The following is an 18,707-nucleotide window of genomic DNA, read 5'->3' as shown; positions in this document are numbered from 1 at the left end:
GCAATTCCAAGGCATTCTAGGCTCTTAAAATGCTAATAGCATGCCTGAGAATGGAAGAATTTATTTCATTATATTTATTTTATATATTTACAGATTTTATATGTAGCTAAGCTGGTAGAAGTCAGGACGGCATTTAGCATTGTCCATGCAAAAAGTAAAAAGATGTGTTACTTGATCAAATGGGGTTGGATGGAATCTCCTTTTTTTTTTCCTGCTTTATAGGGTCGTAAGATGATTGACTGTGGGCATCAGTAAATTTCCATGCTTGCACACTCTGGGTCGGTAATTACGGGAGTTCTCAGAAACTCCAGTGACGCTGGTACAGATCCACCTGTACCGATCCGCCTGAGTTACGGGCCAGATAAGATATGTTCCAAGGCTGTCGGGGGCGACTGATTATTCCTGGTACGGTCAGTGCTATTCCCACCTTACCCATGCAAGAGTTCCCAGTACGGTCAAGGGACGCTGAACTGCCAAACTCGTTACACAAAGGCCCAGTCTTGACGGGAATTACTGAGATTGTAAAGCGGTCCAGGAGAGGGGGTGGAAAATGCACCACCTCACCCTGAGGGGACCCGCAGCCCTTCTCATACCTGTCACCCGCCCAGGAACTGGGGCAGTTGGCAATTCTGTAGCACAGTGAAAAGAATTTGCGTCTCCCAATTGCAAGTTGCAAAATCCCTACCTGGTACATCGTATGAATTCTGTAATACTTGATATGACAAAGAAGGGGCTTACCAAAACAGTACTCTGGAAGAGCGAGGGAGTAAAATGCTATGATGTTCAGTGTATGCAGTTCTACAGCCTGTGGCCACCATGGATGTGTGTTGCAGTCAGAATTCCGTTTCCTACATTCTGCACCATGCAGGAGCACGGGAACACTTATATCACATTTGCTTTTGAACTTTGCCCATATAAAAGGTTTGAAGATCTTGCTGTAGCTTCCCACAGTAAGAGTCACCAGGATTAGTGTACTGCGGTCCTGAAAAGGAGAACTATAGAGAGTCCTGCAGTAGCAGATCCCCACTAGAACTGTTGCAGGCAGATAGTGTTGATAAATCAGTCACCAGATGCAATATCAGGAAACTTTTGTACAAGTTTTTAATAAAAAAATTCAGCAAAAATATATATATATCAGGCATTTTATGCAATGCACACATTCTTTATATCTGCAGGTACAGATAAATAACAGAAGGCAAAACCAAGTATTTTGCTTATCTTTGGCCATTAACCAATAATCACCCCCAAAGAGATAGTATAGGGTTAAAGAATTATAAACCGAGTCTGTAAATTTCTCTCATTACAGACAAAGTATCAGGCAATAATACAGTAGTTAGATCTTTAGAAATGTAAGGAAATATTTCTTGAACACTGCCCGATATTGAAATTTAACCTGGTTTGCTGCTATGGAACTTAAGGCCTTCTTTAGCTGACACACAGGCAACATTCCGGGGTTTACATGAGAGACACTCCAACCCTTACCTTAACCTACTTCCCTTCACCATACATTGCTCTAAAAAGCCAGGCTGTACCTCTTCATGAAAGAAACTAGCACGAATTCTTATCTGTGGATCAGTTTCCTGAACCCCAACCAATGTACATACATACAGAGCAGTTAAGCTTCCTTAAGTCAATATTTTTTCTAACTCAGTGTCCCAGAATAATAGCTATCCTTCCACTTTACAGCACAGATGCATCTGATGGCTCTACCAAAGCAATATATACATGATACACATTAAAAATCATAAAAGCAATTTTAAAGGTACACTGATAACATGTAGCAGCTTATGTCTATATATGTACATGTTTTCACAGTTATATTTTAGAAAATTGAGAACACGAGGAATACTTCTACTGTGTTTTCCATAAATATTAAAAATTTACCTGTCAGGCATTTTGACACAATGGTATTTAGGTTATCACTTTAAATAGCTCTTGAAAACCTGTAGAGTTTTAAGCTTAAAGGCTGTAAAGTTTGAGGATTCTTTAAAGTGTTTAGCCAGTTTCAGCAGCTGGGCCACCTGCCAGTTTGTTTTTTGTTTTTTAATTCATATCTGGTAACAAAGGAACTCCACCACTTTTGATGGGATAGGCAAGTTCTTGACTTGGCTGGTGGGCATCACTCTTCGAATTGCCATGCGACATAAATGCTGGAGACTGGAAACTTGTCTTGGAGTTGCCCAGAAGTACACGCTGCCATCCTGTGTCCTGCACAAAGAAAACCAAACCAAAATACAACCAACCAGAATTATCCCACCTGAATGATTTCAACTTAGTAGCATCATTAAGGTCTGGGGAATGTGCTCGGGTCTTCCTGTTGCTTAGATCTAGCTTAGTTCTAGCTGTTCTAGACTCATTTACATTAGATGCCAGTTCTTCTTTTAAGCTATGGCAGCACAATAAGCAACTTGCTGATTATCTATGTGACAGGCCTGAGCAGATCTTCCAACTGCTATTGAGTATACCACCTGAAACAGAATAACTGCCCTTGATTACCTAATGGTCTTTTTTTTCAATCCACATGTTTGTGGGTCTGTCTTTTATTTATTCTCAAAGATAAGAAATGAGTTTATCAGCTTCTTGATTTTACTGCTATTCCAGGCATGTTTAAACAAATAGTACCAGAGGTAAAACCAAGTCAGAAGCATCAAGTTGCAAGTCACAACTGAAGATTTTTAGAACACTTAGTCACTGTTTTCAACCTTTTGTATTACCTTAATATTTTAGGAAGAAAATAAAAATATATACTTGCCCTGCAGCTAGAACACTGCCATCAGTAGAAAAAGTACAGCAGAGCCCATTGTTCAGAGGTGCAACTTGTACAGGGTATTCTTCATCAATTCTCCAGAATCTTACCATTCTGAAAAGGGAGGAACAAAGCAGTAAGTTATGAGGCTAGGCATTTAATTCTCCCTGATATTTTCTCTGATGCTGCACAAGAAACCAGTCTGAAGCAGAGCTCAGGGAATTTTTATAGACATTTTAATATGCATACAAGCTGGTTCACATTTGACCTGAAATGCTATGACTTCTTCATTCCTGATATATACCTTGATCGGTACTTCTTCAACCATTTCAACTCTGCCAATTAAAATAAAAGATTGCCTTCAACAGCAGAAAGCAATAACTTGAACGATACATTTAGACCACCTCCCTCCTAAGTGTCAGGTATGCTAGAAAGTCCCAGCAATTCTTGTCTTAATTAAAAAACTAAAACCCTCCCGTAGATAGTTTAATACCCTTGCTGTCATCTTGAGAAAGTATTCTTCATATTCTTAAAATATAGCTCTTCAAAATATTATTTGCAGTGTTAGCAGAAGTTGAATACGAGATCGATCACAGAATACTCTCCTTTTTACTTTGGAATCTACTACTATACAAAAGACTTACCTGCATTATTAACTTCATTTACATTTTTCACTGTTTACAACCCCACTTTTTCCATTTTCAGCTGTTACACACTTAAGTTATTCAGATCATCTACTCTGTACACAACTGATTATTTCTACATTGAGAATGAACATTAACATATACCAGACAACTCATCTACTTTTACCAATACAATTAGAAGTCATCTCTCCGTTAAAAAAAAAAAAAAAGCTGACTTAGTATTTAAAAGTTCATGTCATATGGGAAGAATTAGGAGTCTAACAAACCTTTCCTCATACTTACTTATCATCAGCAAGGCTTGCAATATGTAGTCCGTCATGACTAAAAGATACTGATCTGACCCATCGGTCATTCGCACCTCCAGCAAATATTGGAGTAGGAGGGGGAAACAGATGCCTGGAGATAGAGAGACACTTAGCTAACAGCATCATGAAGGTCTGGGGAAATGTTTCCCTCAGCCCTGACTAGCAAAGCTGAGGAAGAAAAAAAGGACTGAACATTTAACTACGACATCAGGCGTGGAGATTGAACTAGTGTATCTTTTGTGGTACTGAACACTTCAGCTTTGTTGAAGATGCTTAAATTAGCACACATTAAAATATTAGTGCTTTAAATTCTTTCTCAGATAGAAGAATAATCTCCGCTCTTCTGCCACTTCAGCACTTCAATCAGCCACTGCTAAGATTTTTCCCAAGTCTAATTATCAGTTAAATACACAAACCCATTAGTTTTCAGTAGTCATCTTCACTCTAGGATAAAGTTTCCAGATTTGCCTCCTTTACTTACCCAAATTCCATGAGAATAACTCCAACATGGGGATCCCAGACATAGACTCGAGTATCGTAAGATGCAGTAGCCAGTAAAGCTCCATCAGGAGAAAACTCACAAGCTACAACATCATTGTGATGTCCTTCAAGTTTCCGTATCATGGAGTATTTATCCATATCCCAGAGAAAAACCTGCAATTAAATGAACTAATGTTATAGCTCTGCTCAGAGCTGCGATGAAGCATTTACTTTTTTTTTCTTTTTTTAAGTATAGCTGCTAGTCTTATTTAGGATTATACTAAAATCAGGCATTATGAATTACTACAATTAAGAAATATGCTCAGTGTCATACTCAGATTAAAATCAAGTTTTTAAAAAATAATTAAAGCAGACATGCAAGTTCTAACTCAAGTTTGTTAAATGTTATTAACAAAATAAGCCAAAATATAAGATAAAGGCAACACAATTTAACCACGTAGCTTACTGAAATTCATGTATTACAAAACTATTTTATTAAAATATGCAGAAATAAATAGGGTTAAACGCTACAGTCCCCTCTTTTCAGTAACTACCAAAATTAAGAAATATACAGACAGAAAATATAAGGTTAACATATTGTTACTCCAGTGGCATCCCTTTGAGTTTAAGATCACTTGTTTACAATTGGCTTGGATCACCAACGTCAGCCTAGGAAGAGAAACAGATACTGCAAGCAAAGAGAATTTTCACAGCCAAAAGTTATGTCTTTGGCAAAACAACAGGGAAGTCTAACCACATTATTAGAAAGAATTTATGCATTTTAAATCAAGTCAATGGTAAAACACAACATTAAGATTACAATTTACGCGGCTAGTTGCATATTATATTATAAAAACAGATAAAAGATTATACTATTCTGGGATTTTACATGCAGTTGTACATTATATATAATCAAAATAAAGACTGTGCAGAATTACTTAATAGGAACGATCTATGTACTGCAGCATAATCTTACAGAAAATGTAAATCTTTAGCATAAGATGTTATGTCCCTAAAAGAGCTCATTAGGGTCCTTGATTTTTCCCCTGACTCTGTTGAACTGCACAGATTAAGTACTGACATCTTGGATAAATGTATACGTTTGACCAAAGCAAACATAGCCTTAGTGCCTCACATGCTTCCTAAAACGGAACCATTTTACAATCAGTTATAAACACGTATCCAATTTCTCCAAGGAGACCCCAACATTCCATAAAACTGGAAACTAAGTTTTAGGAGTCAGTGTGTTTCACTGCTGTGAAAATTATTTAAAAAAAAAAAAAAAAAGAAAGAAAGAAAGCAGAAAGTGGACATCAACCAGCACCTGCGTACGTACAGTACACCTTGCAGTCGAATGCAAGGTTACTTCGTCCTACGGTAAAGTTCGCCCCCAGCCTGGTAGCCAGAGATGCCACTCTTTCTGCCCAGCTAACACCATTGTGCTCCTGTGTGAGTGGTGCCAGCTTAACCTCAATCACACCAATATTGCTGCCACCACCTGTGACAGGGAAAGCAAGAAGCTTATGGAAAACATACAGCCTAAAGATAGCAATGTATACATCCACATCTGCTCTATTTAAAGAAAAAACAAAACCCAGACCTCAACTATTCTCTATCAAATCTGCACTGATAATTTAAAGTGTAAAATGCATTTGAACAGTCACCCATACAAAGTGGTACCCAATGATCGAATTGTGCTTTTTACTCGGCATCACTAGGCTTCATTAAACCACCTGCAGAGCCCCTGTAACTGGACTGAATTCCCCCTTCTGTTTTATCCTAATTCTTCAGTGCCAAGAAAAGCAGCTTATGGCATACGTGCTTTACCTGCACTGCTTTCAGTTCTCTAGCAGGGCATTAGAATACGGAGGAAAACAAAACCAGGACGCTGTCCTTCGTTCTAGATCTTTTAGACACGAGTGCCATTTGTATTGGAAAACATGTAGAAACATTTTTGTTCATCGGGAGATACCATGACTGGCTCAGACTTTGAAAAGTGCTTTTCATTGAGCAGGAAATAGAAAGGATAAAATCAATAACAAAATAGTTTTATGCATTAATCTAAGTATCTTTTAACACTGGCAGCTTTAGTCTTCTTTGGTTTTATACTATGAACATGTGCAGATGCGTAGAACTATTTCTCAAAGAGTGCTTACAGTTTCTTCAACTAAAAGCAGTGCAAGTTCAATTCATAAATCAGTGTCTCAATGCACCATTTGCTAGTTTAATTTCATGCACTTTTACATCATCATAAAACATTAGAAGTTCATGACACCGAGCACAGGCTTAATGTTACTTAGATTTAAAATGATTATGCACACAATTCAGTAGATTTAATGAACAAGAAACTCTGACACATACTGCTTTACTAGCTCCAACAGAACAGAGAATAGAAGAGTCTGGAGAGAATGCACAACCATATACCCAGTTCTGATGTCCTCTCAACACTTTCATCATATTTCCTAAAAAGAAAGACATTCCTGTAAGAATTGATTAAACATTACAAATTCACAATGAAAAGCTTTTCCAAATTAGTTCTTCCTTTCTAAAATTTTATACTATTTTTCCAGACAATATCTTGCAGAGTCATTCTACACAGAAATAAATTCTGTCATGCAGCCTCTAAATCCCGTGTCCCTATTCAAAAAGGTCACTTCATGCGCTCTTTTAACTTAACCCAATACCAGCTTTTACCTTTAGGGTGCATACAGATAAAGAATTTCAAGAGAGCATACAGAGCGAGTGACGAATAGAACAAAAATTTTTTTTTTTACAAAATCCTGACCTAACTGAGTTTATAGCAATAAAAGAGGAGAGTACATGGATGTTTCTCCTGTGTATTACAGCAGGTAAACTTAAAATGCGTACCATCATCTTTCAGGTCCCACACTCTCAGTGTTTTGTCTCTGGATGCAGACACTAAAATCAGGCTGCCATCTGGGGCAAACGTTAAATCTCTAACAACTTCTGTATGGTCCATCAGGTTAAGGAGGAGTTTTCCTGTTGTGTGAAAACACCACAATTTAAAATAAAGGACTGTACTTTTATTCAGATCAAATGCTTTACGAATACAAAACTACAGCACATCAAGGCAAATTTTCTTTGTAGAAATGCTCCCTACAGTAAGAAGCATGTGTATCCTTTTAGACTCTTCCGGATCAAGAGGCAATTTCCTGAAAAGCTAGTAAATTTATACATTAAAACAACATGCCTCAGAAATAAGGCAAGACTTGTCTTTTGATAGACATCTCTGTTCTAAGCTTACATTTACAAGACAACGACAAATTACTCAATAGCCATTAGTTTCACTGTTTTAACGCCAAGAAGTTCTCTCCCAACCTAGCAGCTGTGCTACCAGCTAAACTGAGATTCCCTCATTTCAGATTCAGTCTCTTATCATTTGAACAATTATTTACTTTAAAAAAAAAAAAAAGTCCTCATCAACATAATCCTTCCCTATGCTCAAGAACAGAGAGCAGCTTCATGTTTGGAAAGTTTCCTTTGTTTGAAAGCATACTGAAACTACAATCCAGCAGAAGATTTTAGAGTAAACAACCAATACACAAAGTCAATCACGTACTTAATCATTTTGCAACAGCAAGGCTTCATCTTCCATCACTTAGATCTCAAAGCATGACCTGAGTCTGTTCCTTCCTCTAGCAGTATTTGAACATTTCTAATTGCAGGAATTCATGCTTTTTTTGGATTACTTAATTCGTATTCAAGGTTCAGTTCCCAATTAAACTTCTGTAAGCCATTCACTCTGTGCATTAATGATGTCGCTACTGCATAAAGTGACAACAAAGTGCCGACTTCCTCTCACATACTCTACCTGTATAGACATCCCAGATCTTGATGCGCCCGTTGTTCAAGCCTGTTGCAAGTAGAAGCTGGTCTTGCCCAAATTTGAAACGGTGCCATTCTATATTCACACAGCGGCTCTGCTTCTCAGGCACTGAAGACCCAAAAGCAAGGCTCCAGACGATATCGCCACAGTCTATTATATGTTCACAAGGCTTATTTTTCTGACCACTGTCACTATTCTGCCTCGGAAGTCTTGTACTGATAGAATTTGCAACATTCTTTGTGCCGTGCAACAAGCTGCAAAACAAACAATACGAAAAATAGCATAAAGCATCTTGCAAAATAAATAGAACAAAAAGGTCTTTAAGATGTAACGAAATCTGTGAGTTGCCATAACATACATTTTGGAGGCCCATAACGATGCATTTTTACTTTCAAATTATAAAAGCGGCTTTTTCTTACAGCTGTCAAAAATACTAACACCTGGAAACCTTCTTACACAATAGAATACTATTATTTTTGTACACATTTTTACCTCTGTAGAGAGCAATGTATTAACCCACTGTGAAAACCAACATTTTTAAAGCATTTACAGAAAAACGAGTTACAAAAATTTCTAAGACTTTCTGCTAAATGAGCAAGAAGTTCCCTGCAGTTCACTTACGTGCATTAAATACGAGGAAGAGATACCGAGGCCAGCATATGATAACCAATTAACCCCCCACCAGAAAGAGGAAAAGAAAGGGGAGGCAGGATTTGCTGGGAGGGGAAATGTAACCGGCTACAAAAATGCAACTGCTGGTTACTAACTACATTAAAATGCAACCTGCAAGTAAAAATAAAATTGTGTCTTTGGGAACTTAATTTGCATTCTGATAAGAATGATAAAGGACGTTCGCCTTTAAGTAAATCCCTAGAAGGTAAAACCAGATAGCTTTCTGATAGGAAATTTAAAAGTTCAGATCTGCCAAAGTCTCTAAATTTCCCTTTCATTCTAACTTCTTCTTATTTTAAAGCATCTGAATCAATTAATAAATCACTTCTCAGTAGTCTTTGTGAGATTGCAATACAGTTGTTTCTCTCGCTGGCCACAGAGGAAGAGTTAAAACAACAGCTGTTACTTTTTCCCAAAGATGTGAAAGCCTAAAAAGCCAATACATGCGTTTTAATCTCTTAAAAGCTATGTCCCATTTTGAAATTCCTAAGTTTTTCAGGTGAATTAAAAGCCATATGGTTTTGTCTTACAAGTTATTAAGGCACTGAGACCAGGGGACCAGCTTCACTATGCGATGCCCTTGTGACCAAGCAAAGTAAGATCCATCGGGAGCAAATGCAACAGTCCAGTTTTCACGTCCACACTTCTTGTCAAAAGGAGAAGTTGGGGCTAAGAGTTCTCCTACAGTGCGCGATCGTGCTAAAAAGAAAACAAAGAGGAAATTCCATTAAAAAAAAAAAGCCAGCATATTTTAAAAGGTTACAAGGGAACCAGGCAATATGTTAATTATTTTGCTTTTATTTCATGACATTTAAAGTAATCGGGGAAGGGGTCTGATTGTCACTGTATAACCCATCAGAAGACTATGCCTCAGCTGCAAAAGAGATTGAGTCACCAAAGAGAAACAGCTTAGTGTTACAACGTCCTGGTTGGCACGTACGTAATATCACATCTCGATATCAGAACTCAAAAATTTACTGAAACCAGCTATTAGTTCAACTATTCTAACTATAGCTCTAGAGACAACAGTAGAACCATGCTCCAACTTGACCTAATACTTGAGCGTTTAGCAAATAAGATGCCCAGTAATGATTTTTTTTTTCTACCTTTAAAGAAAACTGTGAGTACACTTGCACGCTGTAATATCCTGCCTTCCTTCAGAAACAGTAAGCTAAGCAACAACCATAGGAAACAAGTTAGCGCTGTGCGATCAGGTTAGTTGGTTTTCCCGCCGCTGTACAACGTAAGGGGAGGTACCACGCTGCCCTTCTGCCACCCGGCTGCGGGTGCGGGTCCACGGCTTCACAGAGACCCTACCGACGGCCTGCACCACCCCCGCTTCTAGAACGCGGACACAGTGACAGCAGTCAGTCCGCAGCGGGCAGCCGCCCAGGAGAGAGCGAAGGCGGGCGCAGCGAGCGGGCCGGGCCGGGCCGGGCCGGGCCGGGCGGCCCCTTCCTCCCCTTCCCTCCCCTCGCAGGCCGCGGGGACCCGCCACGGCGGCCCGGGGCTGCCCCGCAGGCGGGGCCGGCCGCCGCCCCGCGCCTTCAGCCCGCTGACTTCTTACCGCTGGGAAGAACGGGTCAGTGGCTGTGGAAGGAAGAATGTCACCTACGTGCTATTTAACCAGGTTTTGCCCGCTGATGGAAGGAAGCCGCTTCAGCCCAAGGAAGCCTCTTCGAGTAACGCATTTCGGTTAGTCTGAAACGGGCTGTGGAACCGACAGCCATCCCGCCCTAAAATCCAGAGGACCGCGGCGGTTTTCTCCCCCCAGCGAAAGCTGCTGCCGCGTAGAGTGAAGCGGGAAAGGGAGCGGGCGAGGGGAAGGCACTTGGCGCCCGCGGCCCCCGCCGCTCCCCGCCCGCGGAGCCGGTGGCTCCCGCAGCCACCCCCGCCACCGCGAAGGGCCGAGCGCGGATCCGGCCCCGGTCACGGAGCCGCTGAACCCGGTCACGGACTGCGCTAACCCCGCAGCGGCCGCCCTCCCGGCCCGGCCCGGCCCGGCCGCCCCAGGCCCGACCCGAGCCAGCCCCGCTGCCCCGGCCGCGCCCGCCCCTCACCGATGAGCTTCTCGTTAACACTCGGGGGAAAGCTGGCCATCTACGGGGCCGCCCTTCGGATCGGCTCGGGAACCTGCAACGGAGCGAGAGCGACCGCCGCTCGCCGGAGAGGCAGGGACTGGGACAAAATGGCGGCGGCGGCGCGGGGTGTAGCGCGGGGCGGGGAGGCGGCGGCCTCGCCCCGCTGCCGGGGGCGGGCGGGGGACGCGGCCTCCCTCGCTCCTCCCGCGGGCGGACGGGGCCTCCGGGCGCGGGGGGCCGCTGGCAAAGCCGCTCTGCCCCGCACCTCCCCAGGGAGCCGATCTGCTCACCCTGCCCTTCCTCCTAGCCTGCCCTTCCGTGCTCTCACCGTTCGTTTGATTTCCGTCCCTCGGCCGTACCCTTGGCCTCGTCCCGTTTGGCAGCCCTACGCCTCTTCGCTGAGCGACAGCGCTCTGGCCCTCGACTCCCGACAGCGTGGCCCCGCTGCCTCGTCCTTTCCGCCCACGCTGGCTGGGCACCTCCTGGCTTCCCACATCGCTTTGGCTCTCCCTGCCCTGTGGAGCTTGGCCCCATCCACCCTCCAAAATGCAGCGTTATGCTCCTAGAGATGGTCAAAGCACGCAGTCCGATAAGAACCCAGCCTTTGCTGTAAAATACCCTCCAGGACATGCTTAAAATACACCCTGTTCAGGTTGAGTCTGGGGGAAAAATGGTACGTGGCAATGCGGTAGCAAAACTGGGCTGCGGTGCCGTCCTGGCAGGGTCTGCAGTTACAGGTTGTGTTGGCAACATCTTTCAATCCCATCCATGCCAAAAGACGAGTCACATTTTAACTATACTGAGGGACTAAATCTGTAATAACCTGGGTCACTCAAAACATGGGGGTTTACAGTACAGAGGAGAACCGTAGTGACTCCCCCAATATTGCAATCAAAAGGCTTTTTATAGCTGCTGTTGTGGGGATGTACTGATGAGGTTGTGTCGATAAACTGCAGAGTCCTCAAATGGGATAAGAAATGTTCTTATGTTGCTTAAATGCCCAGCCAGCAGCAGTTAACATTCCTGCCGCAGTGAGTTAGATAGAGGTTGTCTTCATTATCTCTTAAGCCAGGTTGTGACATCCTTGATGTCTGTTTGACCGTGGGACTGCAAGGCAACACGTAAACCAAAAAATATGCGAAAGCTTATATGACTGCATTGCGGAATGTGTGTAGGATGGTGACGTGCGCACTTGATTTCATCTTCCCTAAGCAGGGGCTGGAAAACGCTTGGGAGTTTCCTGCTTTTCGATGTTTCTTTCTAAACATGTATAGTTCGGCATCTAAATCCATCAAGATCTAGTTTATGATAAAGTTTTGAATTTACTGTTAAAGATAATGGAGTTGTCCATAAACAACTTGGAGAAAGAGACCCCCAGGCCACCTCATTCTCTGCGTGATTTTGTATTAACATCTGCATATCCCCCTGTCCCTTTTCCTCTTTCTTTCTCCTTTTGCATATCTAAGTTCTGCCCCTCTTCTAAGACTAGGCGACTCCTTCCTTGCTCTCTCTTTGGACTTCAGAAGAGCACGTATCAGGATAATTAACTGCAGATAGAAACTATGCTTTCATTCCAAAGTAGTGGCCTCACTGGTAGATGCACTGAAATAGCTGTATGGATTAGCTGTTCTGCTGTAGCAACATCCAGAAATTACCCTTATGTAAGCAAGGCCAGCAAAGCATTTTTTAAATCATGTAGTGAGACAACATCAAAGAAAAGAACAGGAAGAAGTTTTGAATATGTTTGGTGGTCCAAACACTAGCTGGTTTGTATAAACGCTCTTAGCACATCATAGCACTAATTTGACACAGTACTCTTTAGCAGCATGATCCTGTTCCTGCTCTATCAATCCTCTGCTGCCTGCAGATGGAAAAGTCCTAAGCAGCTATCTTCACTTAATCCCTCAACAACTTCTTATAACAAGGCAAATTTGTAGCCAGTGAATATTGTGAAATGCTGCTTTGGAGTTACTCATAAGTTGTGAATGTTTGAACCAGGCCATCTCATAGCTGAGATGACTCACTTTGTAAGATTTCTCCTGAGGGTCTGAGCCTCACGTACAGCCAGAATAAGGCTGGGTTCTGTTTGCTTACCTTGGGGGGCTGGTATAGCCAAGGAAAGATAGCAGTCGAGTTACGCAGCTTTGTAGGAGTGTTACCATGTTGCTGGCTTTCTTGCTAGTTTTTTTCAAAAGTAGCAAAGTATTTGGCAATTTATTATTTCTTTAAGTCTCCGTATTTCTGTAAGTACTGCTCCAATAGTTGGTGTTTCTTCCTCAGTGTGCTTTCTGTTCATTAATGTAATAGATTTGAGGGCCAGAAGAGATGATTAGCTCATTTAGTCTGGTCTTTATATAACAGAGGAATATATAATTTAATCTAATTTAACACACCTTCAAACAGTGAAGAATTCCAGCAGTTACACTGTTGTTCAGCCTTTATGACACTGGAGTCCAAATGCCAATCTTTGAACTTCCCAGTCCACGTTTTGTGTCTTATGGACACAAAGGCAAATTGTGATATGTAAATTCCCAGGGTTTTGCAAGCTTATTAGAAATTGTTCAGTGTCCCAGGCTGTCCTGCAGACATTACTAGCACCTTCTCTTTTCATGCCTGGCTGGAAGGGCTGTTGTCTCGTGTCTGAAGCCAGAGTAGAAGAGGTGGAAAGCTGGGTTCTGTCTGCAGGTTACCAGCTCAACCATTCTGGTCAGTAAAATGTATGTTTCTAAAACTCAGTCAAAACTGGAGGAGATAAAGAATCCACGCTTTCCTTTCTCGGCGCCCTTGTCATCTGTATTTTCCTTGTAAGTGAACCAAACCAGATGATTTTTCAGATGATTTTTACTGTGCTTCACTGGTGAGGCATAGCTGTGGAATCAAGGGTGGCACCAGGCTGCATACCCCACACAGTCACATGCTGCAAGGGCCTGCAAGGCTGTGCCAATGACTCAAGGCTGATTTATGTGTTTTCCATTATCTTCCTTTATGGATGCAGCTGCCAAGTCTGCACAGTGCTGTTCAGCTGGGAAGCTAATAAACTCAGTGCCATCTTTCTCTATCAAGACTTTACACACTGCAATAAGCTTTCACAAATGAAAGGACTTTTGTTGTCTGCCCGTCTTGAAAATACTTTCCAAGATCCAGGTTACAGAGCTTTTCCCCAGGCTGCTGAAGCACCAGGATCTGCTTATTTAACATTCTTGTATTCTGACACAGCAAATCTAGTTATACCCATTTCATTTGGTTTTGCTTCTCTGATTTTTTTAACTGATTTGTGATTGTATGTTTCTTAATCAGCTTTGTTGAAGTCTTTTTGACTCAGTCAGTCATTAGACTGGACTAGGAAAGCCATCTGAAATTAGTGCGTATCCCAAATAAGGGACTGTCCTGCTTTTGTAGAAATTGGTTTGGGTGCTGCTTTCTCTTTGTATCCCTTTGCGATATTATCTGGGGTCTGTAAAATGAGCCTAGGTGTTTGCCGCATGCATTTCTTGTCTGCTAGCTACTTGCAAGACTCTCAGCAGCGTGCTTGCTGTGCTTCATTTCCATTGCTATGGCTTCGTGCTGGAAGGCTTCCACCACTGAAAGGCTGTTCGTTCCGATTTATGAATCCTCGTACAGATCCGCAGTGAATTTAGAGCACGGTTTCTGTCCAAGTTCTGCTTATTGTGCAGTTCCCCGTTCAGCTTGCGCAAGCCATCCCAACAAGGTTCTTCTGTTCAGGGACCACTGAGACTATCGGTTTCTGTTAGTTGTGGTTGGCTGGGTTGTACAGACAGACCTCTGGAAGTCAGATCAGCACAGAAATGTAAAATACATAGCAAAGTACTAAAAAAGCCCATGGTGCTTTTTCAGGCCCACAGGTTATGTCCTCCCTCTTCACAGTTGTCATTCTATAAAGCCCTCCTGACAGATGATAGGTAAGGGAACAATTCAGGGCAGTCACACTAAGACCAAGGTAGCTGTTCTTTGCAATAGTGCATGCATCTTGGTGGTTTGGCTATCATTAAAAATTATGCTATTTATAGCCTACACTGTTAATAATTCACAAGCTCCTGTTTGTTTTGAGTAGCCTTCTTGGGACAGAGAAAGTTCAGCCTGAGTTTGTGGAGACAAAAGAGAAGGTGAAAGGAAAAAGCAAAGTTGGAAGAAGCGAAAGCTTGAACCTCTCTCTTGAGAGGCCGAGTAAGTGTAGCCCTTACAGATAGCACTGGGAACTGCATCTGCCAGCTGCAATCTTGACGGAAGAGTTACCCTATAGGTACGGACGTGCACTGGGAGAATTGCAGCCTATCCTACCTGACTTTCCGTTTGGCCCTTCTTGCAGCAATTGTCACTGCCAGGTCCCATCTCTGTCCTCGGCAGAGTACAGGAGCTAGGACTGCAGTGAGCTCTTACGTGGCTGTGAGAGGAAGGTGCCTTGTGCTTGGCATGTGCAGGCCTTAGTGGTAATCTTCCTTAAGAGGAAAAAATGTAAAGAAGGATGGATTATTGACCTGTGAGAGAATGTTAACAAAGGTCCGACTCAAACAAAAAGATATTTTCAAAAGCACTGAGAGTTGTGTGCTGAGTGCTTATTGAATTACTGTGGGAACTGAGTGAAAAAATGCCTTTTTCTCTTTGAAAAGCTTTAGGTCAAAATAGCAGGTTAATGGGCTTTCCAAGCAGTGATCAAATAGCACTAAAGTCCAGTAGAAGGTGAAGGTGGTCGAAGTGACAGCCCCACAAGTTGAAGGGTTAAAAAAACTTGACGTACAAGTAAAGCAACACCCCAGCCCTGCGAGAAACTGTTAAGAGTGTATGAGACCTTGTGTACTAGGCTTTGCAATTTCATACGCTGTAAATATTTTTTTAAAACTCTAAGCAGTCTTTGCCCCTCTCCATCTCTCCCTGCCACCCTTGCTCTAGTGTATTCCTTGCCGTGAAGTGCTGCTGTGACTGGCACGGTTTTAGCTGTTACTTCATTTCATGTACATCTTGTTATTTGCCTGGTGACTGCAAGTAATATTGGCACAGTTCAGCTGTTTAGTATGGGACTTCTGGCCCTGAGGAGTTTGCAGTCTAAATAGACGAGACAAACAGTGGTTGGGAGGGGAAGCAGGGAGATGAGGCCACTTTCTCAGGGTCATCATGGAGCAGCCAAGAGCATAATCTTCTGGTTTTCCCACAGGCACCTCACACACTAGATGAGACTGCCTCCCTTCTTGTAATTCTGAGCTGTCATTTCTCTGTCCCCTTCTCCCCCATTGCTCTGTAGCTTATTCACCATTGCTTATCATGAAAATTAGAATTAGTTTTCTGTAGATGGTCATAAATTAATGCACGTTTGGTACCTAAGGGGTTAATCTGTAAAGGTATCCTAAAAGAGTATGGTCTGGAAAAGTTGCACAGATGGAACACCAGAGATAGACTACAGTAATATTTTCTCTGCATTCTTTTGGTCTCTTTGGGATTTTATAATTTTTGAACCACATCTTTGGGTATAATAAGTAGAGCAGATGGCTTAGTGTGTGTGGTGAATTCAGCGCTTTTGTGATGAGTAGCTGCACTGGAATAAGGGAGACAGAGGTTCCGGTTTGTTCCTTTTAGGTTCAAAAGCATTCCTTCTTTGTAAGCTAGCCGTGGGTACCTTGTAAGGGAGCTGCTTTCAGAAACATCTCTGCTAAATTTACCCACTGAAGTTACAAGAGCTGTTACCTCAGATGGCTGAAGGTCATGCCGAGAGTTTTGAACTTGAACTGTCCTAAACAAGGATAGTAGAAAAGGGTCGCTGTATTATAGAGAAAGCAAGTCAGCCTCGCTGGAGTGCACTCTGTCCACGCCCTGATATATCTCAGCATAATCTCAAATATCACTGACCTCTACCACACAGCTATTTCACTTCTTTAAAAAACCCCATCCAAAACATACTAGTTTCATGTGTTCCTCTTCAGCCTGTGTTTTCTCTGAACTGAGCTGCCAATAGCTTATTTGTTTGAAGGCGTTTGGGCTCCTTGCAGGAGGAGTGTGATGCCTGGCAGGCGCAGGCGCTCAGTCTGCAGTGTTTCCGTGTGATTCGAAATGACGTTCTTTTCCACTGGGCAGTGAAAAATGTTACTGAGCTGCTTTGTATTCCTTTGGCTTCAATTCCCTCACTCTTCTCTGTAATTACATCTGATTATTTACAATGGTGCGAAACACCAAGTCTCATTATAACCAGGGTTAAAAACGTTATTCTAATTGGTTCATTAAAATCAGAGAGGATACAAGGCCTCGTGTCCAAAGCACAGGATGTCGAATCAGAAGAGCTATCTTCTCTTCCTAACTTTGCTACCTGCTTCCTAGGTGAATTTGGATAAGTCATTAAGCCCAGACTTAAACCAAACTTAAATATAACCAACTCAGTTCAGGAATGGTAACATAGTGCTGTGAGACAGAGATGCTAAGCCTTATGAGAACTGCAAAATATTACAATTGAATACTGAATTATTTTGTGGATCAGTTTCTTTTCCACCCTGTAGATTTAGAAGCCTCCTACATCCAAGGAAAAAGGACCTTGAGGGTATAATATAAATTAAGGCAGAGGTGTTAAACAATTGAAAATCAGGCCTGGTGACATACTGGTATTCATGCAGGGTGAGGATGGGGACAGTGCCCTTCAGCAATCACTATGTGCCATTTGACTGGATACAGAGCCACTCCTTGACACGAATTCCTGCCAGTGCTCGATCGGGTTTGAGCAAAGGTCCAGTCCTGGCCTGCTTGCTGTTGAATGCACATAATAGAAATCCAAAGCTTCAGCAGAGGCGTCTTCTCTCCTGCTGTCTCCTCCCGCCACAAAGCAGCGTAGGCAGGCAGCCCAGAAGCTGTTTGGGAGATGATGCCTCTTGGCCCCCTCGCCTTTGCCAGCACAGCTGCAGGCTCCAGGCAGATGTGGCTTAGCTCTTGTTTGGCTGCTGAGGGCTATACTTCAGTCCCCTCTATTTTTTGTTTGTTTTGCAAACTTGCTCCCCTTCCTTCCCCAAGACGCCAGATTCCTAATTTGACTTTAATCTTCCGGGCACCAAGATCTGGCTGGCAGGGCTGATCAAACAGCTCTCAGCACAGCAGTGCTGTCAGGTGAGACACCAGACACGTCTGACCTTGTGAGAACATTCATTTCACTTTGATACGGAGGCGGAAGAGCTATCCTGCTGATGTTCTGGTCTGCAATAAGCCCTGTCTGCCAGATTTAAAATAACCTTTCTTGGACTGCTTATGCTTCTGTCCTGCTTTTCGTTCCCTGCTCCTGATAAGTACAGCGCAGTTAAATAGTCCAGCCAGAGCCTGCTGGGGAGGAGAAGCTGGGGCAGAGGCCCTGGGCGGGCAGGCAAGGCAAGGCACGGCGATGAGGAGGCAGAGCGTGTCTCTGCAGCCCTTGCTTCAGCGCTTGGCGTTGACTCTGAGGCAGAGACTGTTCTCCTCCGGGCTCCTCAGCAGCATGCATCGGCCCGAAGGGAAAGCACCCAGGAGTATTTGGGACATAAAGCTAGAGGAGCTGAGTGTCCCAGTGGGTAAAAAGCTGCACCTTTCAAAGCAAGAGTGCTGCCTCCGCAAGTGCTAAGGGGATGCGTACTCTCTTCTGCCTGGTGCGATCACGCATTAGCTGAAAAGGGCCAGCATTGGGAAGCTGATGTGAGACCAGAGGAATGTCAAAGGAGTCGCATAACAAGTCAGAATAAGGGCTATGTCCTGGCCAACTCTGAGTTTAACAGATAACAAGATAGCAGGGAATATTCTGAATCATTCCAGACCCGTACACTTTTGTGTAAATATGAAATAGCCTTCCTTTTTCTTTTTTTAATATCTGATCCAAGGCAGAAACGTCCAGTGATTTATGCTAAGCTAGGATGTAGTCAGTAATAAACTGCCGAATATGTTTGCAATAGGAAGAATATTTTTTGCTTTTTATGA

The 18,707-nt window shown here is 42.8% G+C and overlaps 1 protein-coding gene across 4 annotated transcripts; it reads right to left on the bottom strand.

The window, feature by feature from the left end:
• Positions 1–1,078: 1,078 nt before the first annotated feature.
• On the bottom strand, positions 1,079–10,908 carry WSB1 (WD repeat and SOCS box containing 1). Of its 4 annotated transcripts, none has more exons than XM_082328189.1 (9): positions 10,755–10,908; positions 9,225–9,393; positions 8,008–8,276; positions 7,044–7,175; positions 6,537–6,655; positions 4,177–4,349; positions 3,673–3,786; positions 2,753–2,860; positions 1,079–2,208 (listed from the first exon to the last, which is right to left on the bottom strand). In XM_082328189.1, exons 1-9 carry the CDS (start codon positions 10,792–10,794, stop codon positions 2,049–2,051), a joined length of 1,284 nt encoding a protein of 427 aa, XP_082184315.1. In that variant the 5' UTR covers positions 10,795–10,908; the 3' UTR covers positions 1,079–2,048. The 4 variants fall into 4 exon arrangements, with proteins under 4 accessions (XP_082184315.1, XP_082184317.1, XP_082184316.1 ...); XM_082328191.1 differs by having other exon boundaries at positions 6,600–6,655; XM_082328190.1 differs by having other exon boundaries at positions 6,537–6,637.
• Positions 10,909–18,707: the final 7,799 nt, after the last annotated feature.

Source organism: Platalea leucorodia (genome assembly GCF_965183815.1).
Source record: "Platalea leucorodia genome assembly, chromosome: 16".
NCBI lineage: Eukaryota > Metazoa > Chordata > Aves > Pelecaniformes > Threskiornithidae > Platalea > Platalea leucorodia.
The sequence above is the reverse complement of the archived record's forward strand: the minus strand, read 5'-3'. Positions and strand labels throughout refer to the sequence as shown.